The sequence below is a fragment of the Rissa tridactyla genome, chromosome 3 (genome assembly GCF_028500815.1).
Source record: "Rissa tridactyla isolate bRisTri1 chromosome 3, bRisTri1.patW.cur.20221130, whole genome shotgun sequence".
In the NCBI taxonomy this organism is placed as follows: Eukaryota; Metazoa; Chordata; class Aves; order Charadriiformes; family Laridae; genus Rissa; species Rissa tridactyla.
In genome coordinates, this window is record NC_071468.1 from 43,782,994 (window position 1) to 43,810,637 (window position 27,644).

General features: G+C 37.3%; 1 protein-coding gene across 4 annotated transcripts in view; it reads right to left on the reverse strand.

The window, feature by feature from the left end:
- Nucleotides 1-27,644, reverse strand: part of RYR2 (ryanodine receptor 2) — a 427,534-nt gene that overhangs the window by 280,404 nt on the left and 119,486 nt on the right. For 3 of the 4 annotated variants that reach the window (XM_054193733.1, XM_054193731.1, XM_054193730.1), the window contains exon 3: nucleotides 11,719-11,823. In XM_054193733.1, the coding sequence (XP_054049708.1) occupies nucleotides 11,719-11,823 (105 nt within the window). Of the gene's footprint in view, nucleotides 1-11,718; nucleotides 11,824-12,121; nucleotides 12,182-27,644 lie in introns of all 4 variants that reach the window. The other variant, XM_054193732.1, reaches the window with a different exon arrangement.

The window sequence follows — 27,644 nt, forward strand, 5'->3', positions numbered from 1 at the left end:
AAAATAGCAAACAGTAAAGTCTCTCACCTATATACTCTAGATAGTTCCAGGACTTTGGAAAAATGATCTGCTAAATATTCAGTTCAAGTGTCGTTGACTCCAGTTTCAAACCAAACTGGGAAAGGACTCAGCATTTGCACCCTGAGGGATCATTAGAGAAAGAGAAGGTCTTCCTTCTAGGCAGAAGCAAATGCTGGCTACCTAATATGCTCCTCTGAAGATCTCCAAACCCACCAATAAGTTCTTTATTTAAAAAACCCACCAATAAGTTCTTTATTTAAAAGTAGTGACGCATAGCTGAGGAGAGAGAAAAAGAAACCTCACCTGAAATTCCTTGGAACAGCCAAAGGATTTATCAGTTACTATATTATTACAATTTGGACAAATGCACAAGTTCTTTTGAAGAAGTGGAGCTATACACAGTAAACAGCTTATAAGCTAACAAACACACACCACCTGGAAATAGAATTTCACAAAGAGAAAAAATGCACAAATACCCAGTTAACTAAAGTAGTCTGCTGCTAAATGACCTACATATATGCTACGTTATGTGAATTTACCACATTAAATAATCACCATTAAAAAAAACTGTGAAAAAACAGGATTTCCAAATTTGTCCCTTTCCTTCTGCTCTGTATGTACTGTTATCTTCTGTGACTCATCCCAAGACTTTTTAAATAGAAACTCCTTTCAAGAAAAGTAAGTGTTCTGCATATTTATCAACAGACTGTTGGCTACCAAAGGCTGCTTCAGGAGTGGAAGCTGCATGTGCTGCCATAATTACAAGCACAGTCCACACCATCAGCAGTATCTGCACCAATAAGCATTAACTACAAAAATCATATACAATACAAGACTTCATAAACCAAATGAATTAGGTCTAGAGCAGATGACAACACCCAATCTAATAGAAGTCATATTTACTTGTAGCAGCCTGAGTGTATCCTGTTCAAGTTTCTTTGCTTTGCTCTGCCTATTTTGAAGTACACTGTTTCCATAAAGAAAAGTAAGGAGTGAGCTTTTACTACCATCACATGAAAAAGGAAAACAAAGTCTTATCTATTTATGCACAGCGAGAATGACAATTATTTGGAGGACTAAAGGGAAAATAACTGTCTAAACAGCAAACATTGGAAAAGGCTGCAGCCTAGGCAGAAAGAGGAGACTGCTAGGGAAAGGGAAGACAATCTTCAGAGCTCAGCAACTATCACATGTTCATCAAAAAGTCATTTATGGATCAAGATCAAAGGCGTTATAAAAGCAATGCATAAGGGGATAAAACTTCCAATCTAAACCTCCCTTGGTGCAACTTGAGGCCATTTCCTCTTGTCCTATCACTTGTTACTCGGAAGAAGAGACCAACCCCCACCTCGCTACAACCTCCTTTCATGTAGTTGTAGAGAGCGATAAGGTCTCCCCTCAGCCTCCTTTTCTCCAGGCTAAATAACCCCAGCTCCCTGAGCAGCTCCTCATGCTCTAGACTCCTCACCAGCTTCGTTACCCTTCTCTGAGCTCACTCCAGCACCTCAATGTTTTTCTTGTAGTGAGAAGCCCAGAACTAGACACAGTATTTGAAGTGGGGCCTCACCAGTGCCGAGTACAGGGGGACGATCTCTTCCCAAGTCCTGATGTCCACGCTATTTCTGATGTGGACCAGGATGCTGTTGGCTTTCTTGGCCACCTGGACACACTGCTGGCTCACATTCAGCCAGCTGTCTACCAATTTTCCACCATATAAATATGTATATTTAACAAGTATGCTTTTGAAGGGGAAGGACTCGTTCCAAGGCTGCCTGCAGGAACTCAGCAGGAGCGTTTACTGCAGCTGAGATCCTGCAGACACTCCAAAATGGAGCCTGCTGCTGCGGGACCCGCTACCCCTCCCAGAGACACACCGTGGCTCAGCAGGCTGGCAGCACAGGCTGCTGCGGTCGGCAGCTCCCTTCCCAGCCAGGGCTGCCCAGCAGCCTGCTGTCCTGACCCTCACTAGGACGAGGCCCTGCCTGCGGAGTGGCAGCTCAAATGCTCAAAATGAAAAATCCCAGTTTAGGAGAGGTGAGTGATCCCGATGCACTCTGAGGCAAGATCTTGGTTTATAGCTCCCATTGAGTTTTGAGCTCAGCCCAAGCCCTGCAACCCTGCTGCTCTGAGGTGAGTTCAGCGGAGGTAGATGATCCTGCCATTCAAAAAGGCGGGACAGTGCCCCTGTGAAGAGCAAGCATTCACTGCCTCTTCTGCGCCCAGGTCCCAGCCTAGGCTATAAATCAGGCACCGGGAGCCCAGAAGCAGAATCTCACCTTTGCAAACACAGCTGCTTCCTGTTCTCCGCCTTTGCTCACTTACATCCTTGGTCCTATACCCCTTCATTTCTTTCACTTTCCTTCCCCCCATCCCCAACTCAAGAGTTGTTGCCATCCTCATAAGTAAATTAAAAAAAGGTAATTCTCTATGATAAGAGAGAAACAAAAAACAAATCTGCCCGTTAGCATTAGACCTGGAGTAGTGTAACTCTCACACTACAGTAGTACTTAAACAAGACCAATACACTCACCTGCTTGGAAGGCTTTGTTTTACTATTGTTATTGAAACAAAACTTTTGATGGCTCCCCAGCAAGACCTTCCAAAACCAGAAACCGTACCTTCTCAGTGAATCAACACTACCACAGTTGCTAAGGAATGGCTGGGCATCAAAAGAAAGAATTTTTCCACAGACAAATAGCTGTTGGCTGTGAAATAACACCTGTTCCCACCAGAACAGTAATTTTTGCTAAGATATTGTAGATGACTCTGTGATGTAGCTACCATGGATTCAAATTTCTAATTGCCATGTGGAGATGCCACTACATACATGCAGATGTATCCTCACGCTTATAATACCTATCCTGACTTATTCGGCAGCAATGTTCAGTGACAACCATCAGGAAACCATGCATGTTTGTCATCAACTCTGACACACCACACAAGCAACACAGAGATGAACCTTGCTCCTCGCCAAACTCAACTTCTTCCCTTTTCCTGTTCAGGACAGGAATCCAGTCTGTTCAGTCCTACTCAGTCTCACAATCGTAGCTCTACCTCTTCTTTTCTTTCAAACGCTACCCGTGTTGCTGCCACTCAAACCTTACCCCTTTGGGGTGGACTATTCACATCCAAACTTGAAGAACGCAGAAGTCAAGGATGCATATACAGCATCATTAGCATCAAAAGCACACCAAGGTGTTGAACCCTACAAGACAAGGAGAGTTAGAAACAAAACTACATTAAGAAAACCTTGACTGAATTGGAAGATTAGGCGTTTTGGTTTTTTTTAAATCACCACAGAAGGTATCGGTACAGTACCTCCTGGAGCATCAGCACACTGAAAACATTTCAAGAGGAAGGATCCCCTGTGTAATCTTCCAGCTGCAGCTGCTTTGAGGTCCTGTGGAGCTGCCTGATTGCAGCACTGCAGACATCATTAACATCTGCCATACTCCCAGCCTGTAGAGCACTGCTGTGCATTTCCTACACTGAGAGCATCTAAATATTCTTTAAACTTGCTATTATAAGCCACTAAGATGAGACAAAGGATCCCTCTATTTTTGAAATTTTGGATCCACCAAGCAGAAAGCTATCCCTACAAAAAGCCACTATAACACAAATATAAATTTGGATAATTGTCATATATATTATGAGACATTTGCATAGCATTATTAAAAATCTGTTTAAAAATATTGCATAATTATTATTTCCATTCTCAATATAATTATATACCTTGGCAAAAATTAAAGTTATAGTTTATTTAATATAAGGTCTTGGGCTTCACAATGTCTGAGTATCATACTATTCAGGCCTTGCCTCAACTGTGACATTAATGTAAAGCTGCGCTTTGTACTGCCAGTACTACGAGAGCTGCAACAGACAAGAACTACACATAATCATGAACAATTTATATTTCAAAACACTTTTTACTAAGCTAAAGTATGAAGTTTTCGCATTTTTAAAAGAATTATGCTAATTTTTACCAGAAAAAAAACTAAAAAAATTAAGGCAAGCAGTAAAAATAGAGAAAGTCACAAGTCACCTTGCAACCTAAATCTCAGTGCTTTCCTGTAACTGCCTTAGAACATAGCCTTCCACATGTCCATTACCTTTTCAATATCAACTCTGCCTCATTCAATATGTAGAAGAGAGGGTAGTCACTTACTATATTATTTCATCGCAGCTCTGTACGCAACCATTGTCCTGAATATTGATTAAAAAAAACAACCACTCTTCTAAAGACATAATGATTAAATGCCATTAATTTTATGATGTTCACTACTGCAATGCTAATATCGCAAATACTAATTCAATTTTCACAATACCTCAGATGACATATCAATACATTTAAAGAATCTAAAGCACAGATCCATTAAAATCAAAGTATACACAAACCAAGGAGTTCAGTTTAAGATGCCTAGCACCCAATTTCTAACATTATTTTACATTTTATGTGTAGCTTCCATCAGCTACAATCCTCAACACCTGCACAAATCAGTCCTGAGGTATGAAGACATACAAACCCAGAAAAAATACAACTAGCAATCACAGCTTAGCTTACAGATTTTAACTGCCTAGCTAGACTGACCTGGTTTAAAAACTTGCTGTGTTAATAGCTTCGGAGAACCATGTAGCAGCATTCAGAAAATGAGTAGTTTAAGAGACTATCTCAGCTTCACACAGGATTCTGTAGCAAAACTGACACTCTTCAGCATTCTGTAAAAGCATTTGAATGTGACGATTTGGGGGGTTTTAAACTATTTATCTTTTATTTTGCCTAAACAGCATTTAGCACACCATTTCCAAGCACTGCAACAAATGAGTTGTGTGGTTCTAAAGAAAAATTTAACTGTACCATTTCCAATTTCTCTGTGCTTAAATGACATTAAAAAAAAGGCGGGGGCAGGGGGAACTAAAAAAACCAACCCAACTCTTCCAGGACTTAAGCAGGAATCTTTGCTGAATGGCATCAGTATGTTGACAATCCTTTATGTTAACTAACTGTAGGTTATAGATGGCATGGGCATAATACCTCTGGAATTGACTAGTGAAAAGCATAGAAACAGACAATCCCCTTATTTTCTCGTCCAAGATAAAAGTCCAACAGCACACCTTGAGTTCCCCATCCTAATCTCTCTGTCAATATTTCTCAGCTGTCCTCATGGCAGCTCATTACACCAAAGTGCCAGTTTCAGTGACTTCCACACAGGTCATTTTCAGTCAGTAGCTTTTTGTCCAGCTATTCTCCGTTTCTTTCCTAGGACCACATGGAATCTGAAACAATTCTTGTTTTAATCCTCATGTCTAGTCCACTTTGGAGCTGTGCAAAACTGCAATCTCAGGGAAGGGTTAGGTCATCTTCACCATCCGTGCCTCAAACGCATAGCTTTTCCATTCCACTTCAGTAGCAGAATTGAATTGGCTCTGGTTCTCCCTGCATTCAAACCCACAGCAGCAGTGCCTGAGTGTTCCAAAACCATCATCTTGCACATCAGTTTTCTGCTTTCAGGACCAGTCCCCAGCTTCAGATGGGTTTGGAGAACACCCAAAAGTATCAGACAGAAGTCTACTTCCAGCTCTGAACCTTGATGTCCGTGAGAATGCCACAAGTGCAATCAGTTAAAGAGCAGATCTGAGAAACTCCGGCACATTCATTTAGCCTGAAGTCTTCATGCTGCATTTCTTGTTAAGTGCTTAAATGTCTTTACTGAGAGAGAAAATGTGAACTAAAATCCTTTGTCTTTTTTTTCTTCCACCCCTCACCCCATGTAAGACCATTCCTCAGGAGCTCATAGCGTTTCACCTGTTCAGTACCAACCAGGAGGACAGGACAGAGCTTCCAAGCACAGGAAATCTCCATAGCATACAGTGGTAGAAAAGCACATCTGCATTGCAAATACTGGGGAAAAAAAAGCAGAAAACTGCACGCAGAAATGTTCAGTAGACAATATGGCAAGTAAGATCAATTTTCAAGAAACTAACAAAGGAGTTAACCCTACATTTGAATTTGCATAAAAGTAAAAAAATCTCAAGCATATTTAGGCAAATGGGAGCCAATTTTTTTCCTATGTAATGAAGTCTAGGAAGACAAATAGTAAAAAAGACTTCAAGTTTACTCCAAGTTTTTCATTCAGAAGTAAAGAACAAATACAGTGTGATTTCCTGAATCAGCACTTTAAATCAGATCAATAGAAATGCTAGAGCCCTACATTATCCTGATGTATTCTAGTACTTAGTATATGGTGTCATTCAAAATACAGAAATTGTCAGTACATATACATCCACATTCTTGCTACAGATGACACACAAAGAAATCCTTACTTATTTCAGTAGCATATTTTTTGTATTAAGCAATCAAAAAACTGACACTTGACATGAAAGGCCACAGAAGCAACTGAGAGAAATCCATGTGGTTCCATACAGGATAAGAGTGTTTGGTGCATCTGTCCTGCAAGAGTCATTAAACCAAAATTCCAATAGAAGCACGTTGCCCTCAACGTGCAGCTGATTCTACTAGCAAGGAATTCACGTAGCATGAAGCCCAGGCCCTAAGCAGAGGAACTGAACTTTCTACCCACTTTGCTGATAAAATCGGAGATGAAAAAAACCAACCAAACAAAAAAACCCCCCACCAACACACAACCCAGAGCAGTCTTATGCTCTTCTGTATATACCTGAACTAAAAAAAGCCCATGCACACCCCTCCTGTTGGCAGAACAAAGCACAGGTCAGCAAACAGGTGCTCCAGAAGCTCTCACTAGAATAGGCGCCTCTTACTCTACACTCTCCCAGTGAAATGAGATTTTGCTGTGGATGGATAGTACGCAGCAATAAAATAAAATGATAGTACACAACAATAACATTGTGGCTTGGCACCCACTTGTCTTCTGGTAGACCAGAGTGAGAAGAATGCTTTGCCACTGCTGACAGAAGTAATTAAAGCTGCTGTGAAAGACAGTTTACACCAAGTGTTCTCAATCACTCCAATGAAAAGGTGCAATTAACAACAATCCTCTGCGTGGGATATAACACCTCTCATCCACACAAAGATGCACACCATGCTGACAGGTGAAAGCAAGTCACATACCACATGTATTTATATGTTATAGATAGATAGATAGATAGATTGGATGGATGGATGGATGTCTTTTCACCAGGGTATGGCATGTAGCACACAACCAGGAGTCTTCAAATTTCAATGACCTCATTTATGATAATTATCACAGAGGACTATAAAAGACATCACAAAGTAAAAGAATAGTACATTATTTATATCATGAGATTGCTGGATATATTTCAGAAAACCCAAGCAAAGCAAGTGTAGCTCAAAGAATCACAAGCTCTTATTGGTTTCAAAAGAAAAGCAGGGTTTTGTTCAGGGCAATATAAAAGATACGTGACTTTGTGCTTCACTTACAGTAAAATGTCCTTTAAATGCCAAGCTAATTTAATTTCCTGTACCTAGCCACTGTACCCAAAACTTTTTTTTGATCTCTTTGAAGTAATAAATGGATTAGAATAGAATGAAGGTTCAAACTAGCCACTTGTTATCTAAACACAGATAGCAGTGTTTTGAATACTCAAATTCTCCCTTTTGAAAAAAATCATTTGTACTGAAGAATATGAAAAAAACCCCACCTACCTCTGAAATATATTTCAAATAAGAGTTCGTAGCAATAGCCTTTATGAAGGTTACCTTACACTTCATTTTAATTTGCATACCCTCTTGGCAAATTTTTATTTTAATAGCTAGTTTTTTTATGCAGTGTGTTTACTTGAGGATGATTTCAAAAAGCTTTCAGACAAAAGTCTAAATCATTTGCTGAGGCAACTGAGGCTCAGAAAATACCTGACGTTTTTCCATGTCAAGTAAATCTAGATACCTTTTTTTTTTTGCCAGCTCTTGAACTGTCACACAATAGAAAAGCAACTTGGTGGAGAATTTTGTAGAACCTGGCAAATTCACCTGTATGCCATCAATAGAGACTTAAAGTAGGTAAGCTTGCTCAAGATTATACATGACAGCCCTGATTTCGGCCAAGTAATAATCAGCGTCATCACCTACTTTGCCTGCTATATATCATGACTGAAATCTGCATACTGGATCTAAAGGTACTAGTCATTGTAAAATCTTTCATAAATCATCAGTATCAACAAGACATGACATATTGAAAATAAGAATTATGGTAATCCCTGAATATACAGGCAGGACAGTCACAATAGAAGATACAGAAATAATTTTCCATGTTATGAAATGCGAGACTGGTAATAGCATACCATGTACAGGTTTTTTGTCTAACTTTTTCATAAGAGATGTTTAAAACCCAAAACTGAAAGAAGCCACAAAATTATAAATCCCTTCCTCGCACCTGAAACCTGGCAACTTCCTTCCCATGTACCTGCAGCACCTCTTCTGAGCAAAAGACAGCAGCGCAGAAGGTACACCAGCACAAGAGCAGTTGATGGTAATGTAAAACAGCCAGCTTTGCCTTCCTTTCCTCTTATAGGGATGTAAAGTCAGGTCCCTTTCTCCTATTCAATATCCATCACATCTGGAAGAACATAACTATCTACCCCTGTTTCTAGCATTGTTTATATTGTCCGGAAAGCTCAGAAGTTACTGAATACAAGAATAGTAATGGATAAATGGCCAGGCTTCATTTCCGAAGAAAATTAGGGAAAATTTCCAGGAACTGATTTGACTATGGCATTTCAGCACTTTCACAAGGAGAAAGTACTAAATGTCAGAGAGCTCCTGAGTGTAGTAAATAAGGATTCAATTAAGAAAACAAACAAACAAAAAAAAAAAACAACAAACAAACCAAACAACCAAAAAAGCCCAAAACAAACCCAAAATACACCGCCAAAGCCACCACAACCAACAGTCAGAGTAAAGAATCAGAAGCAAAACACACTTACAACCTCTTGCGGTGATCATTCCTAAATTATTCGAGAAAGCCGTGGATTCGCTTTCTCAGGATCATTCAGTCCCAAAAGCTCTAGTGAAAAATAAGGCACTCTGCTCCAAAAAGGACTCTCTGGCAAAATGCAATGGCCAGGCTGAGAACAGATTACCTGAAGGCTTTTTCTGGTCTGTAATGATTTATAAAAACCTAAGGATTTCCATTTTCATATTTCACCTGCTCTTCTAATAATAAAAAGTTGCACTCAAAAGCCAAATCAAAATAATTACAAAATAATACTTAGGCTTTATGCCCTTCCAGGACAGAGCAGCTATAATTCTGCTTGCCTAAGAGACCACAGTCCAGATCCTGAGCACACTTGTAATGACAGTCTTCACTTATATGATTACTTACTATTCCCTTTCTCTGCACACAGGATGGTTCTCTTCTGTGGGCAAACTAACAATAAAAGTAGTACATGTATAAAGTACTCAAGTCCCCAGCAAAATCAAAAATTTACCTGTTTAAAATGAAAAGTGTAAATAATGCTGCCTAAGCAAACAAAATAGGTTGTGGTTTTAGTTTTTAAACCAAGAGCATAAAATCAAGCTATGAATTTCAATGTTTTAATAAACTGCCAGAGCTAAGCATAGTATTTTAAAGAGAAATTACAAAACCTCAGAGCACAAAGTAACTACTCAGTGCCTAGGGCTAGAAGAAACAGAGCACTACACACATTCTTTCTTATGAAGTCTCACTGATTTTCCACTGTTGCCTCTGATACTAGCATTTAGCTGATTCAGGAAAGAGAAGTAGCTATACTCAGATAGATGGATTGCTAATCTCATCAAGTATGGAAATTCATATTTTGGGATTCTTGCACTAAAAAGGTAGGTATTTATTGCAGAGGTAATCTTGCACATTTAATACATACTAATTGAGAATTAAAATTAAATCCAGTTAGCGCACAGAGTTATTCTTTCTTAAGCACAAGGAAAGCTGTTTATTGTTCTGATTGCAGTCAGCATGAGATTTTGTTCATATTACTCAGCCGTTTCATTACTGCTCTTACCTGTTATATAATAAGAATACCTATTATATAAACACAGCATTCAAGAGATTACACACCACAAAAAGCAAAGAAGCACAAGGAGACCACTTTTAAACACAGCAGTCTTAATGATTTCTAATGTAATAAGTAATTGAGGACTGAACAGAACTCCCTTTGCAGGATTATTTCCATTTGAAAACTGAGGTCATATTGAATCCAGTTTCTAGAGAGATTGTTACTATAAATCACTATAGTTTCTTCTCCTAAATGAAAGAAAACACTGTTATACTAAATAAAAAATTGATGCTGCTTCAGGAAGATATAGTGCTTCAGACGTATGCACAAAATTACCTCTTCTCATAAAACTCAAAGTAACCACATCAGTCATTAAATGCAAAAAACACATGTTCTAACAGTTACTTCAAACAAATATGAAGCTGGCTACATAAGTACCAACCCTACAACAAATAACTATAAACGCAAAGAAAAACTCAATATATTTTTCATAGAAACTACATACAGACACTAAATGTCAGTTATGTTAATTTAGCAGCAAGTAGATATTCAGTCATTTTAGTATTATCATTAACCTTGGCTTCTGGAGACTTACTAGAAAGAAAAATAACGACACAGACAATGTCACATAACGACCACACTCAGAGACTTTGCTGTATCTTTTTCGTGCACATCTCAGAAGACCCATGAGTACAGAGCACGGTACATCAGTACAACTGACATTACTTTTCTTTAGGCACGGATATCAACGCCCAGAACTCTAACCTTCAGGGTTATGCACAGAAAACATCAATAACTGCTTCCAGGAAACACCAGATTACCATCAAACATGGTTCTTCCAGCTCGGAGTATGTAGGTCCCATCAGTCACTGTGCCCTACAAAAGTCTTTTTCTGTTCACATCTACTGCAGAAAATAGTCCAGAACTAGTGCAAATGTTCCGCTTGAGACTTCTATAAAGCTCTCTTTAGCCTGTCCTCTTCCTAGCAGAATCCTTGAGCTCACATTTTCTAACCATTCTGCAGAGAACTTGGTTCTTTATCCCAAGTTCTCTGGATGTGATCTCTGTATTAAGAGTAAATATTCACTTAACAGTTGGTCCCAACACTCTGCTAAAGACAGTCCAATAGAAAATTCACCAATTAATGTTATGATTTTAAAAAAGTTTCAATAATTTGTATTCAAAAATTGATTATTTTTTTTCCATTCACTCTATTCTGCCCTATAGCACTACTTTAACGTGCACTCCCCTACAGTCTCTTCAGTTTCTTCGCCTGCCTGCATGTGGTGGGAATGAACAGCAAGAAAATTGTTGCTCTACTGCACATACATGGCCGTACACAGTTATCACTGCACATCCTTGGGTTTGGACTTTGATTTTTGACATTATGCCTGGTTTTTTGAATTTATTTTTTTCCTGTGGATTTGCTTACTCTTGGTTTCAGGATTTACAAACTAAGGGAAGTGGGGTCCCCATTTAGAAGCATGGATCTGCTTACTCTAGTACCACCTCTTCTCCCACATGTGCTTTTCATTCTCTTGCTGTTGGAGTTAGTCCTTGGAACAAATGATCACTGACAGCACACACTTTGGATCATCCATGGGACTGTTCCTGGACTTCATTTCCCAAATACCATTTTCAGTCTCAGTGTCTGGCATTTTATGGGACTGTGGGAAAAAAAAATGTTGTATTTTGCAAGGTGAAAGAAGTGAATACTCAGTAACTTACCCCTTCTGCCTTTTCTTCTGTGTTAGCCAGCATTTCCTGGAGGGCCCGTACCGACAGAGACTGCTCCAGCACAAAAGTGCAGATGGACAAATCGGGCGGAACATTCTAGGTGAAACAAAAACATGAGATCACATTAGTGACGGATTCGCTCAATAGCACTTCCCAATGCTTCTATTTTCTCTCACTTTCCATGAATCTGAAAGATCTACTATATCCTTGAGGCTATGAAAGCCAGCCACATCAAGGCTGCAACAGTTAAGGCTTAGCCAGAAAGCAAAGGGAAGCGATTCTTCCCCTCTGCTCAGCATTTGGGAAGCTGACACCTGGGGTACTGGGTCCCATTCAGGGCCTCTCAATAAAAGACCAAAATCAATAAACTGCATCAAGTTCAGCTGAGGATTACCATGATTGTCAGGGCTGGTGCACTCATCCTGTGTGGCTGGGGAAGCTGAGCTCAATCAGCCTGCACGGAGGAGAGAGAAGAGAGGGGGATCTTACAGTTCTCTTTACCAATCTAGTGGTGATTACAGGGAAAATAGAGCCAGACTCTTCTCAGAGGGGCTCCTTGAAAGGAACAGGAGCAGCAGTATAAGATTATACAATTAGATATTAGGGAGAAAAAAAAAAAAAAAAGTCACACTGGGAGTAGAAAACCCTGTCAAAGGCTGCCAAGCAAAGTGGTGAAATCTCTGCTTGGACATTAACATATGGAACATGTGCCTTAAACGTGATGATCAGATTGTGGGGGCAACAAATTCAGTCTTTAGGCTACTGTTTGTAGCCAGACCTCATCTTTATGAGGGTCTTCAGGTCAAGATTCATTTTCTGTAGCAGAAACATAAGGCACTGCATATCAAGGCCAAGCCAGTAGCTTCTCAGCCTTGCAGGGCAGTATACTTCACCATGTTCTGTTCTAAGCAGGATAAAAATAGACAGACTTCTAAAACTTGTCATGACTGGAAAAAATCATTGAGCTACCGAAAAGCTAATTTTCCAGACTATCATAAAAATCAGTAATAAAATTGAAACAGGTTTGTAATAGCAATGTCTAAGTTACAAAGTAATAAAGTAAAATTAGACTTTATGTGGGGATCTTTTCCTCTGTTAATAGAATACGCAACTCCTACACACCTTTTCTTGCCTCCAGAACTTCTTTCATGTTCCTTCTCTTTTCCTTTTCATGTTAGTTGCATATTTTAGTTTAGGAATACTTTTACTGTCTATTGGAAATTTTTTTTTTTTTTTTTTTTTTTTTTTTACACCATGAATTATTTTTACCGCTAAAGCTGTGAAACTGCACATTTATTGAAACTGTGTACAGTACATTAAATTGTAAAAGGTAGTTGCAAAACCATTTCATTCTCTCTTTTTCAAAAGTTAGTTTACTCAGAATACCTCACACTTAATAGCTTATTAATTTGCTGCTCATCACTCCTAACTTTACAGTAATTCAAGTCTCTTTATTAACTAATAGATCTTCCATTACCTTCCACTATTTATATTTCGATAAAATGAGTGTAAAAAAGTATTTTAAATTAAAGTTTTAGCCAGATCAAAAAGCATCAAATAGCACCCTATTTACATCAGATTTTGATTTATTTATGCAATTATACTTAGAAATGAAATATTTTTAACCAACTCTTTTAGAATCAGGCCTCTACTTACTTGTAAGTATTCTCGTTACCATTTTCCTTTTGTAGTTCCTCAGACACTACAACAGTCCTTTTCATGCTAGCATCAGGCCAACAGATAACTAATTAGATTCTCTTCAAAACATCCTCGTAACATAAGTACTATCATAAGCCCTTATTTTACAAAGCAGGAAAGAGAGCACTCAAAAATCACAGGTTCCAAGGTGTTGTTTCTGCTCAGTAAGCACGAGTACAATTTTCCATTCTAGAAAGCCTCACAGAAAGAAACTGCCTGACAGTCCAGCTCACCTGCAGTTCTCCCCAGTGAAGACTGACTGACAAACAATAGTCTGAACAAAGCAGAAAAAGATGCTCCTTACACTGTGCTCAGAAAGATGCCAAAATTTTCTGTGTCTATTTGCTTATAAACAAACATATATAAGCAAACAAATTCTTCATACCTGCGCATTGCAGGGGGGTTAGACTAAATGACCTTTAAAGGTCCTTTCCAACTCAAACGATGATACAATTCTATAACAGCGTTCCTACTGTTATTACTGTTATTTAAAGCAAGATTTTTGCTGGCAGAATATGTCTCTCATACAATTTTGTGACCTGTCAAAATTTTTTACTACTAGACCTACCCTACAGGTCGTACATTCCAAAATATGGAAAATCCTGCATCATTTCACACAGTGATTAAGCCAACATAACTAGGACACTCCTCCTTCATCAGTTCCATTCTCCTTTACATTCAAGACAGCCATGAGCATTTTCTTCCCTCCTCATTAAAACTGAGGAACGAAGAAAGTGACTGCACATTCTAGGAGCTGCAATGAGAGTCTGTAGCAATCAGTTTGCAATATCAGGCTTTTTTGAGGACAAGTCAAATGTGCGGGCAGGTATTTTAGTGATTGGTTTGCTAGACTATGAATACACTATTAAATAATAAAAAATTTTAAAGACAACGTTTTGCTGCATGTCTAACAACTACCCACTGATGCACTATTAATAAATACCAAACCAAACTATAACTAGCTGGAAATTTTCAGTGGTTTAATGATAATAACAAATCCTTAATTTGAGAGCAGAACACAACTTATATGCCCCAAAAATGATCAGTGCTCAAAAACAGATGTCTCAAGGGACACAAATAACAACAATGGTAATCCTGAACCTTCATTTTCACCAATTTTTATTGTATTCATCTTTGCTGCAGTAACTTCCTAAATGAAGGCATAGAAAAATAGTTCATATTCCTAAAGGGTTTTTTTGTTTTGTGACAGAATATGTAATGAGGTCCTTGGATAGTCCAAGGAATCTGTATCACTTATCTTTGATCCAAAAGATCAGTGGAAAATTCTGATAAACAATGGCAGTATTCAGAACAATTCATTTTATATCATTTTTTTACATATTTGCAAAATCAGTTCTAATTTAATAATTTTTAACATAAAACATACCTGGTGACTTAAAAAGTAAAATGTACCATCTGCAGTATTCCTTAGAGCTTAAAACATTTTCTCTGCTAGTTCTTGTATACAAGATTTGTCTTATTGTCAATTATTTGTCTAGACAATCTAGTCAGTCATAAATTACAACCTAATATGCAAGTAGCTTGTTAAAAAAAAAAACCACCACAGATTATAACAGAAAGAAACTAGAAATTGTATATTAAATTTCAAAAGGAGATTTAACACTGCTAGAAAAAAATAATATATTACTATTAACTTTTTCTATTGATCCTTCATGATTATTTATAATAGCACATACAGTCAGCAAAATCAGACAGATTAAAATAATGTCACTCTCATCTGCAATTTTTAAAGCATATATATTACTGGAGTAATTGCTGGTTTATTTAGAAAATTTGAGAATTATTTATTCTTCCTGCCATTTTAAACTGTATTTATTGTGTACATTAATTTTCTGTAGTAATATTTGCGTAGTAAATTATGCTTTACTCTGTGGGAGGCAGATTTGCAAATTAGATAATCATACCCTTTATTAAAAAGGTGTTTCGAGCAAAGCTTTTGAAATGCTATTTAAAAATATCTCTAACTCTAGTCCAACCCACAACTGAATCGTGGCTACTGGATGTGTTTGTTATGCACTATTTCAGTTTTTAGTGAATTATTATTTACAAGCATGCCATACTCCAGTGTGATGACAACGAAAGCAAGAGCCAGAGATGCAAAGCTCAGTCCTGCTATCATTACTCTGATGATTACCTAGTGCTAACAAGCTAAGGTATGACCTGCTTATATATGAATGTAAACTGAACTTCTGCCTCTCATAAATATGAGACTGAAGAATAATAAATCACATCAGCAAACACAGTTCTGTCTCCAAGAATAAGCAGCTTTACCTCAGCTTTATTTCTCTTTCTAGTTATTTGCAATCTTCCTAGTTGTTTCCTAGGCTCATGGATATTTTTGTTTCTCTGCTAAACAAATCCCCAATGAAATGGACTTGCAGGTATTTCATCTGTAACTGTATACTAAATATTCACACATCAGTGCCTAAAAAAACACTTAACTAAGCAGCCTGATTTACAAAGCATCCACAGTTTGTAACATTGTCAAAAAATGAGATATTGGTGTTCATAACTTTTTTTAAAAGTAGCACATTTATTAGATGCCTAACTTTGAGAATCCAAATAGGAGGATCCAAAAAATTAATTTCAGTACAGAATTTAAGCAAAACATTTGTACCCCTATTTATGGGAGTAGCCTGAAAGAAACTGAACCCATCCTCTCTGTTCAAGTTACATTTAAATTTATACCTCTCAGTCTTTTTGGCAGTCCTTTCTACTTAAATGAGATTCTGTCTGGTCACAGTGATGAAACACACTCAACATTACCAAGTGAAAACATCCACTTCTAGGACTCTCTATAGAAGGCATAGCTTCCCATGTTTGCAAGCTTGTTGTCAAAAAGATGGACCCAGTACAGAAATACACAGCTCTGACGACAAGTCCCGTCAGCCACACAGGATGAGTCATATTCACCAAATCCCAGAAGAGACAGAGAATGAATTATGAGTCTCAGGGTTTCAGTTCTAGAAGAGAAGACCTTTCAATAACAGTGTCAAGCTCCTGCATGTTTATCATTAGCAGACCATGAAGGCTGCCTGGCCACCTCCTACAAAAACTTGCTTTCAGCTGCTTATGGCTATTTCAGTCTGAAACCATCACTTTCTGCACAAGGCATCTGCAGAAGACCCAGCGTTTATAGGATATTCCATCCAAAGCAGATAAGTTCTCAATATTCAAAACTTTTTTATGTTACTATATCTAAAAACCATAATGTCCTCAATGTTTTTGGAAGAGTGGTTTGACAAGGGCGTGGCCTTTTGTCACAAGTATTATTTCACTTTTTATAGGGAAAACTTTGAAAATCCGTTCAAGTTCCACTTCCTGAAAAAAGTCATTTTTCACATAGTGAAAAGTTTCTTATTAACAATCGAAAGCTCTAAATATTCCTTGTTCACAGGATAGCTGTTTCAGGGAATAAAACTGGAAAACTCAGAGGAATACCGGGAGGATGACACCGGAATAATGTCCAGAATAAAAAAACGAGGGGAAAAAGAGACCAGCACAGGAAAAAACAGCTAGTGGTGGAACTGAGGTCAGACCCAAATACACTGCAATCAATTAATTTTCAAAGCCTAGAACGCAAGACAGCTCCAAGTCCTCAGTGGTTCTTTTGAATCACGTGGGTTACCTGTACCACTACATGCTGATCACCTGTATTTTAACATATCTTGTAATCTAACCTGAACGACTGATTGTTTTAATTTTTTAAAAAATATTATCTTTGGTGGTCTCACAAAGTTTCCATATTTTATCCACATTCCTGAGTGCAGAATTGTCTCATAAATGAAGTGGTAGATTTGACAAACCCAGTAGTGAAAAAAATCTTGATACACTGACCATGCTTTCTGTTGATATATTAAACACTGATCAACAGTAGCCTATGTCTTATCAGAAGGAGTTACTAGTTTTTATGCCCATACGAGTTCGCAGAACAGTGAACACTAAAAACCTTTCCACTATACTCTTGTTTCCAGATAGTGAATGTCATCTGCTGGTCACAGTGGAACAGTTCCTTGGCAAAGAAAAATGCATTACCTGAAACTTAGACTGCACGAACTGAAGGAATAACATTCAGAAGGAAATGAATCCCTCACACAATCTCCTTTAAAAATCCACAAGAAATCTATTTCTACTTAGGCTGTTGTTACATAAGTACAATTCTATTCTTTTCTTTTATGCTTGCAAACAACATCAAAGTTTTATGATACAATTTTTCAGTTTTTGCTCTTTGGAAACGACTGTGATCCTGACAGCTGTCAAGGGTCATGAGGCTACTATTAACAGAGCAGACTGTCTTAACTGCTTGGAAGCTGTAATTCCTAGTATGATGTTTACTTTCTTTATGGATTTAGGGCCTCATACATTCCATCTCTAAATAAGGTAAGTAAAGAAGTTTTTTCCTCTTACCCTCCAGTCTCTCTGTCTGGTCTCCTTTCTAACTATACAGAAGTCCAATCCACATTACTAAGAGCTGTTTTGCTTTTTTATCTATTCTCTGAAAATTTAAAACTCTTAGCAAGAGATAAAAGTGACATTGGGTAAGAAGCCATCCAACTTCATTTCAGCCTCAATGGATAAACCACATCATTCAACTCAGCAGCCATTACAACATATACTGCTGTAGCCAGAAGCTTTGATGAACATTAGCTAATAGTATATCACCCTAATGCAATGTAAATGTGTTAATTTTTAAGGTAATCAGGAAAATTTCATGCCAATTAATAAAATAAAAAAAATCTCATAGGATCAACAGCGCTACAGAGATTCTAGGCACACATCCAAATTAACACATTTTTTGTTTAACTTCATGCTGATCCTGCAAATTCTACCTTACTATTCTAATCTTGTGTGTATTATTCTAAACTTTACAGTTCCGTTTTATTCTTAGAGATGATGTTGTTTTTGTAGGTACTGCAACAAATAATGGAAAAATCTAGGATATTATCAGTTGGGAGGGTATTATTGCTTTAGAATCTGGACAGAGGCAGCCACCCTTCAATTCTCGCAGCATCAGAAAGATGATCTTTATAAAATACTTTTTTTGCCCCTTTCTAGAAAGCACAGCAGACACCCAACAGGAATATCTTCATAATCTCTGACCAGATTTATTATAAACCATGCACATTACAACAATTATACTTCAAAGTAGGAATCCTATAATCTTTCAGGATCAAACAGGCAGGGCAAACACGCACGTCTTTCGTGGCTTTAATAACTGACTTGTCTCAGTAGAAATCTTACCTCTGCATACTAACCAATAGGACATTATTTGCAGAGATTCTCTTACTGTTAAATTTACACTGTAGCTGAAATCTTCACAGTAGAATCACAACACGTAAAAATGAAGTCCAAATAAATACAAATGCTTCCAGAAAACCCTACGCTAATTCTAATGGAGCCATTCATTCACTTTGCAGTGACCATGAAACAATACATCTAAGAAGAAAAACCTGCTTATTTATCTCATAAGCTATCAACTATAAAACATAATAATGGACACCAAATTTTAACTTCAAAGGATTTCATTGTAAGTTTTCAACTACTACACTTTCCATTTTATGTTGCTGAAATCAATCATCAACCTGTGTAACTAGGAAAATCGGTGCTTATCAAATATTGCAGGAATTAGGGACTGGGAATTTATGCTCTGAGTCACCTCTGACTTGTCCTTAAACGAAGGAAAGGAGATGCATCATCAGCTCTCTCCTGGGCAACACAGTTTCAAAGTAGCAAAGCATACAGAGCTATCAAAATCCTTTGTGGCAACATGCGACAATGCACTTAGGCACTTACAGCACTAAATTTCGTATTAACAGACAATATTTTCTTTACACATATGTAAAACAAATCAGTTTTTATAAATAAAATGAATAATTCTGATTCAGGCTGTGTATAATGTTCCCCAGATTATTTTGCACCCCAGAATGTTCTGATCTCATTTACTTGATTTAAATCAATAATTCTATCAAAAATTATAGATTTATCTTAAAAGGTATACACATTCACCTCTAATGTAAAGCAAATCAATTTGAGTTGATATAAATCAGATATGTGAATTAGAATGACATATTGAAAATTGTTCACTAAAAAAAATAATATGTCTTTAATCATGAAAATCTTGTAGCCTTAGAGAAACTCCAGCAGATATTTCGTTCAGGGACAGAAAGACATGAGGAGTCCCTAAGACTAAGGACTGTCTGGCCAGGAAATTCTTCATGGATTTAGGGATATATATTGTCAGAGTTTTACTACTCATAGAAAGTGTAATAATACTTTCAAACATAAATATCTATTTTAAAATATCTCACCGTGTATACTCAGAAATTGTGGTTTATCTGTAAACGTGCAAACGTATACCCCTGCTTGAATCTGCATGGTACTGCATTTGAGTGTACACTGCATGATGTAAAAAATAAGCACTTAATTTACTTTGCACTTCATTAACTACAAAAATCAGAAAGCTTGGAAGACTAATTAACGATTATTTGTTCAGCTTCTGAAAGATTCAAATTTTGTCCGGTTTTGGTTTAAGGTGCTAAAATATTGTTACTAAGCCATTAAGCAAACAACTGCTGCTTAAAAGGACTCTTTGCTAATCATTCAGTAACATGCGAGCACAAAAAGCTGCCACAAAATACCGTCTAGACAAAAATACCCACATGCATTTCCCAGCAAGCAGGCCACCTGCCTCAGAAGTGAATTATGCAAGAGGTAATAAAGCAAGAGGCTTAAAATTTCAGAGAAGGAAAAGACAGTCTCAAGGAGCTGGCAAACTATGTGGACTTTTACTCTTTTCCTGCTACTTTTGAACACGTGTTCAAGGAGGAAATATAACAAGAAGTTTACAGGTATCACCCCTATGTGTGACTATCACATTCATTTAGGTCATTCACCAAACTGGTGTTTCTTCCTTGACCATACTCAAGTTCTTCTGTTCCAAAATTTCACATTTTGACATCATATGTTATCTACAGTATTAGAGACCTTTGCAGGTACCTATTATGCACAACCATATATTATTTTCTAGATGCTTTTATTTTTATTTTACCAATATCTCAGCTTTCACCTTACCAAGCAAAGATGTTCCACTCCTCTAGTATAGTACATGTCTACGCAGGAAATTTAACATAAACTTTCAAATGCCTTTGTTTGGTATTTCTTTATTTTCTAAAAATAAAAAAATAAAAAAAAAATTTCCACATTCTTGCAAATTTTCCAAAATAACCAGAACTCTTCTTAATTAATTGTCCTAAGGAATCCACCTTCTCTATAGAAATAAAACAATTCTAATAAGAATTATAGGGATAGTTATGTGTACGTGAAAAGAGCTTTAATGGAAACTATAGATACAGCTAACCTCCATGATAAATAAACTGGAAACTTACACAATGGGAAAGAATTCTTTTGCCATTTTAAGTTTATAAAGTAAGACTTTTATAGTCATTAATCTGTACATCTACTTGCAACTGTATCAGCCCAAAGAGGTCAAATTAATTGTTAGTGTACTACTGACAAAATCACATATCAAATATGGTACTCAGAGCATACTAAGCTTTATTCTTACAACAGCTGAACACGCTAGGCATGTCTCTCATTTAAAATAAGACCTCATTGCAACTGTACTTCATTTCTATGGACCTTTATGTATTGCCTAATCCTTAATTAGTTTACATACACTGCAGAAAGAAATTCTGTGTAACTGGAATTTCCAATTTATTGAATAATGGGCACTCAAATGATTTCTTGGCAAGTCCGTTCACACTTCATATTGCACTGAGCAGAATATTTGTTTCCTTTCTAGGACCTCTGTCCAACCTTCTCATGCAAGTCCTGTGCTGTGCCTGTTTCTTTTTCTTGCACGGTACTCAAAACATCACAGAGCTTTGGCATTTTCCTTCCTACAGAAATAACTTATCCCTGCTGTGTCTTACTGATCAATACACACCTTCCATTTCAAGCATCCTGAACTACCTAAACTAATTAATCCTATATTATCTAAAGGCATTCGAACGATGGCTGTTACTGATTTTGAGTCACATTTCCCTCAATAATTTCCTTATCGCCAGCTGTAAACATCGTACTGTGCAACTAGAACTGGTCAATACTTGGAGAAATACCAAGAAAACAGGAAATTCCTAACTCCCCATTACCATTAAAAGACATTTAGATGTGGGATAGAGGTAGGGTTTACAGGATTGTTAAGGGAAGACTGTATCAGCCCAGTGACCTATGCAACTATGACCCAGCTGCCTATGCTTTTTTTAAATGGCACGTAAAAACTCCGTTCTCATGCAAGGCAACCTGCTTGTGGATGATATCTTTGTAAATATGTCAAGAAAAGAGTACAAATACCTGGAAGATGGAATAAGTTTCACCACTCCTAAACACATTCTTTATATCCAGTAAGGAAGGAAGGGAGAACTAAGGAGTTAAAGCTCTAGAATGCTGATTAGCATTATTCACAGGGACTCACTGTCTTTACAAGAATATCACTTTCTATAAGACAAGAAAAACTGTCTCACACTCTATTAGGCAGAACATTAACTTCAACCCCTTGCAGCTCACACAACCCCCCACCCAGCAGAGTGAAGGCAGAGCAAAAGTAGACCGCACACAATCACTGCTTTACAAGATCCTCGCACTGAGGCACTGAGAACCATAAAACTCCTTTCAGCCTATAAACGGTATTTGAAAAGACCAAGCCAAAAAAGACAGAGAGGAAGGACAGCTGAGCTACTCATCATACTGTGGGAAACCACAGTATTATTTCCATCCTCCAGCTATTACAGACGTGTTGGTTTGGTAAGAAAAAACAGACTGGAGGTGTCAGTGTGGTTCATGATTCCTGTATCAACTGCAGCCCCATCACTCCTATCTACAGGTTTTCAAACAAACAGCAAACTTTCAGCAATTATTGAAAAATAATTAAAAACCCAGGAAAAGCAGCCTGAACTCTAACCTTCTGCATTTATGCATATATTTTAAGATCATAATCTCTTTCTTTACCATCTGGCCTCTGTTTTTTAAAGCAAAACAATGCAACTGTTCTCTTGCTTCTGAAACTAGAAAAAGTTATGTTTGTATTTGTATATGGCAACCTCCCTGTCAACATTAGGAAAGTTATTACAAGCAACTTTCTTTTGGGTTTCAAGCACAGGGACACAAAACATACATCTTCAACCTCCAAACTGCTTCCATTTGCCTAATTTCCCCCTTCTAATCCAGACTATTTATAAACTAACACTCTTAATTTAATGTTGCAAATAACTTGCTATCATAGCAAGTTACAGCATTCCCTCTGTTAAAAAAGCACTAATCATCTTCCTCATTTTTCACAGGGAAGTAACCAGGAGGAAAAGCCTAGAATCTTGAAAATCACCACCCAAAATACAAGTTTCAAAAAGTCTTAAGAAACAACAAGGAAAGATTCTTTATTTTTTTTTGTTTCATTTCATATATAATTGATATTACCTACCTCAGAAAACCATATAAATTTACTCATTAATAGGCCACATTTCTTTGTCCTAATTTCTGAGAGCCCATTGGGCTAGGATTATTCACAAGAGTCTGCAGAGCCAGATTTAGCCCAACAGTGCTTAAAAATACTGATTACATAGTAACAATACCATGATTTCAAGTGTTGAGCAGGGCCGCACAGCCCATTTAACACTGCTCCTTTATATAACATTTGTCTAAAGGGCTTAAAATAAGTAAGCATTGGCACTTCCATGTGTTCTTAGCTTGAAACACACAGATTTATGAATCTGTCTGGGTTTTTTAGGTTTTCAGATTTGCAGCTACATATCAGCCTAAGTAAAATTCAAACAACTGCTTTGTAACTACTCTGCATGTACTAATGAAGTACATTCTGTTATAAACCCATCAGAGAAAATATTTAAAATGCTGAGCTCTAGAGGATTTAGCAGAACATGCCATTGTGTAACCTTGTGATGTTCAGTTACCCAGGGTAATGCAGCAAGCCCGAAGCCGCTGGGACTCTGCGTGCATTGAACAGCCATCGGTTGTAACTCACGTCAGACAAGAACATACAGCAAGAGTGAGGTCCCACCTCAAAACGTTCTGCCTTTGCTCTACGTATCATTTTATTTATCTTTCAAGGACTTTCTTATGGTATTTTAGTATAGTTAATGTATTTGGTGAAGGCAAATAATCTTTTTCCCGTCCTTAACACCTAGTCCCAAGATTATGGAGTCTTAAGACTTTTATACTAAGTTGGGGGGGGGCGGGGAGACACCAAGCACCAAAACTCATCAACTATGTAATTATGCGAGGGCATTGCTTTGAACAGAATATTCAAAATGCAAATAGATAAAGCTATCATGCAATAATAGCAACTCTGCTTTTTAATAGAAGCAGTACTAAAAAGGGTAGGACTCAGAAGCTAAATCACATCAAACTAGCAGGTTTGCAGAAGCCTCCAGAAAACTCACCGAACTAATTATAGGACTGTGCACCACATATTTGACCTTCTTACATCGAATCACAGAATGGTTTGGGTTGGAAGGGACCTTAAAGATCATCTAGTTCCAACCCCCCTGCCATGGGCAGGGACACCTCCCACTAGATCAGGCTGCTCAAAGCCCCATCCAGCCTGGCCTTGAACACTTCCAGGGATGGGGCATCCACAGCTTCCCTGGGCAACCTGTTCCAGTGCCTCACCACCCTCACAGGAAAGAATTTCTTCCACATCGTAGTGCTTGTGTCACAGCTGTATCTCAACAGATTTTCTAGCATATCTGCTTCTTTTTATATTTTAATCTTCACATAATGAGACCCCTAAACAGTTACTAGGATATATAAAGGAAAACTGATCTAATGGGATTTTTCAGGTCATCTTCACTTATTTTATATCAGAATCTGAATTCCTACATCTGTTCCACTACAATAAAAAAACCAAACAAACCACAAACAAACAACCTCCCAAAAAAAACCCCAGCGCAACCACCACCAACTACCATCACATATGTTTCTGTAAACATTTAGGGTTTGTTTGCTTGCTTTTAACAGACATTTAGATAATGAAGAAAGTTGCAAACTATACATATTTGAATGGAGAAACTACAACTCATGTTTTGTTTGTTAAATTACACAAATTATACAGCTTTGGGTTAAGCTTCTTGATTGGATGGCCTATGTTACTAACAGTATGAATCATATCATTAATATCAAAAATAAAATGAGCTTTTTTGAAATTTGTCTTGCATGGGTTAGTTGATAACAGACATAATGTATGCATACATATCATACATACTATTCTTTCTTTCAGTGCCATCACTTGGCATATTATCATCACCTAATTAATTCCCCTTAACTACAAATTTGTTTTTCATTCTATCTTTCGGCTTTTGTTGCTACATTTGCAGGTTACATGTCATGCACTCTACTGGCATATTTAGGTATTTTTTACTTTCCTTTGGAGGTCCCTTTTTAAGTGCTTTATTGGTAATAGTCTTTAATATTTCTGAAATATTTTTTTGTCAAAAAAATACCAAGTACACAATACATTTAAAGTGGATTCTAAATCTCTAATACCAAGCATGCAACAAACAAAGTAGAATTATTGGTAGATATATCCAGAGAACTGGTCTGTAGTAATATCACGCTTTTAAATATTAAATAAGTGGGTGTGACTGAAAAAAACAACTTTCACATTTATGAAGATACATAAGAAGGTTTTGTAGATAGGAAGAGCTTTTAATTCCTTTTTGGTAATAAATAGTGCTTCATTAAGATAAAACTCAATGTGTATCTCTGACACAACTAGATTTGATAATGAACTTTTCTGCAAGATCAGAATGATCCATTCCTGTACGTATTTGAAATTCCAATATATGCTACAAGAGAAGATGCAATCTTCTCTTGCAAGAGAGATTCTCTATGCAAAGAGAATACTAAGATTTCCTTGATTGGATATATTATAATTACACTATTTAGTCTGTGATGCCTCGCAAGGTATCACACATTTTGTTTACTTCTTAAAAACTACCTGCATTACACATGACAGTACAAACATGCTAAGCTGTATTATTACACCTACTAATACTGCATACAATTTTGAGCTGATATAAAGCCATATTTCTGTTGCTGCTTCACATCCATGGAGATCTGACCCACTGTCTTTCGTAGTCTGAATGTTTCACATCCATTTTAAATTATTCACTTTCCATCTTAAGAAATAGTTCTGTTGGTTTGTGGAGTTAAGTGCAAGGATCACAAGTCAGGTCTGGTGGATATGGCTACACATCTGCATTTAGGCTCAGGATTTATGCAAGATTTAAAAGGAATAAAAATTGAATCTGATATACATGAATAATAAACATAATATTTACAATTATATAAATTATGTATTATATAAAACTACATACAAATGGAGTGAAACACACTATGTTCCTATTTACATCGCTTCTATAGAGAAGCATTTTACTGGGAAAGAATGAATCATGGAATAAAATCCTGTCTGATCTACACCTATGAAGACTTCCTCTACCTATATCTAAATTATGTATGTAAAGTAGGGCAAGTAATGTGTAAGTATGCATAAATTTATTATCAACTCTTCATTTAAATTATTAAAATCAATTATCTTAGTGAATGTCTGCTAAATGGAGTCCTCTGAACATCAGATTACCTAAGATTACGTGCCATCTTTGCCATTAAATATGAACATTCATTTTGGCAACATGACACAAAGGCAATTAAAACGGCCTTGGAGGTGCAGCTAGAAAGCCTTGCCAAACACCTTTTTTGACTTTTTTAGAAGGATGCAATGGAAACAGAAGCACAAAAAGGAACCACAGCACTATCAAAAATAAAAAAAAACCCTTACCATATGGCAAATTCTCAGAATGATCCACTGTAAACACAAGCAGACAACACTGATTTGATTCATCAGCATGAATCAAATTTTTAAAAACTTAGTATTTCATTATATCAATAATTGCTCAAAAAGCATCTACTTGCATCCATACATTAATGGATACCATGTGGTTTTTTTATATATTTGGATTTACACAATCAAAAACTGTATACAGCACAGGTATTGTTTCTCAGCTGTCAGAAAGAGTTTCAGGCTCAGTTTCTCTGGAGTCGGAAAGATTATTTGCCGTGGTCACTGAGAACATGCTCAAGTGTTTGCTGTACAAGACAAAAAAAAGCCTTCAGGTCTTACGCTCCGAAAGACAAATGGAGAAAAGAGTTTTTCTCCCAGAGGCAACCAGGGTACAAGAGCGTAGGCCAGTGTCCCTGCCCGCCTTTAGGATGACACCGTTCTCTAGACACATCCATATAGAATTTGTCTGCTGACATGGAAATTTCTTTTGTAAATAGTGGAGAATCATACTTCCTTGTAACCTTGTCTGTGCCAGCTGACCATCCTCTCTGCCTCCCTCCACTCATTCTCCTCTTCCCTTCCTGCATAGCCACCTGTTCAGCTCCTGTTGATTCACCTACTTTTTCAAAACAGACCAAAAAAAGGGCAAAGAAAAACCCCAGAGAACTGGTATTTGGCAGGACAAGAAATGGGGTGCAAGTTTTACCCTCAGGTGTTATTTTCTATCCCCTCACACAACAGTAGCATCTAAGGACCAACAAAGGATGGGACATGACTGATCTATGCAGCTGTGGGTCATGGAACAGACAGCCCCAGCCAACTGGCTACACCAGTCCAGCACCGATCTGCAGAACCTTTCCTAGTGTTCAAACCATGACCTGCCACAGGAGAAAAGTTACTCTTCAAAAGCAAAAAAGGAAAAAAGTTATCAAATCCCTTCCTCACTTTACAAATAGACTTATTAAGCATATAATAAGGTTTTGGAGTCTTCTCTCATCACTATAAGTTATTATAGGTAATGTAATTCACAGCTCAATGGAAAGTTCAAACCATAGGATCACAAACTATGCTGCCTTCTTAAAAAAAAAAAAAAAAGAGAAAGAAAAAAAATTGGGGAGGTTTTTTTAGATCTTTAGGTCACATGGGCCCACTTCTCGAGCTTGTCCAAGTCCCTCTGTATGGCATCCCATCCCTCAGGCATGTCAACCTCAGCACTCAGACCAAAAAAATGCACAAAAAACATTCACAAATTTAGAAATACAACTGTACTGCCATTTAAAATGCTATTTTGTGATAAGATGTATTTCTTGTCAGAAACAGTACCAGATCAAATTTAACAGCAAAAGAT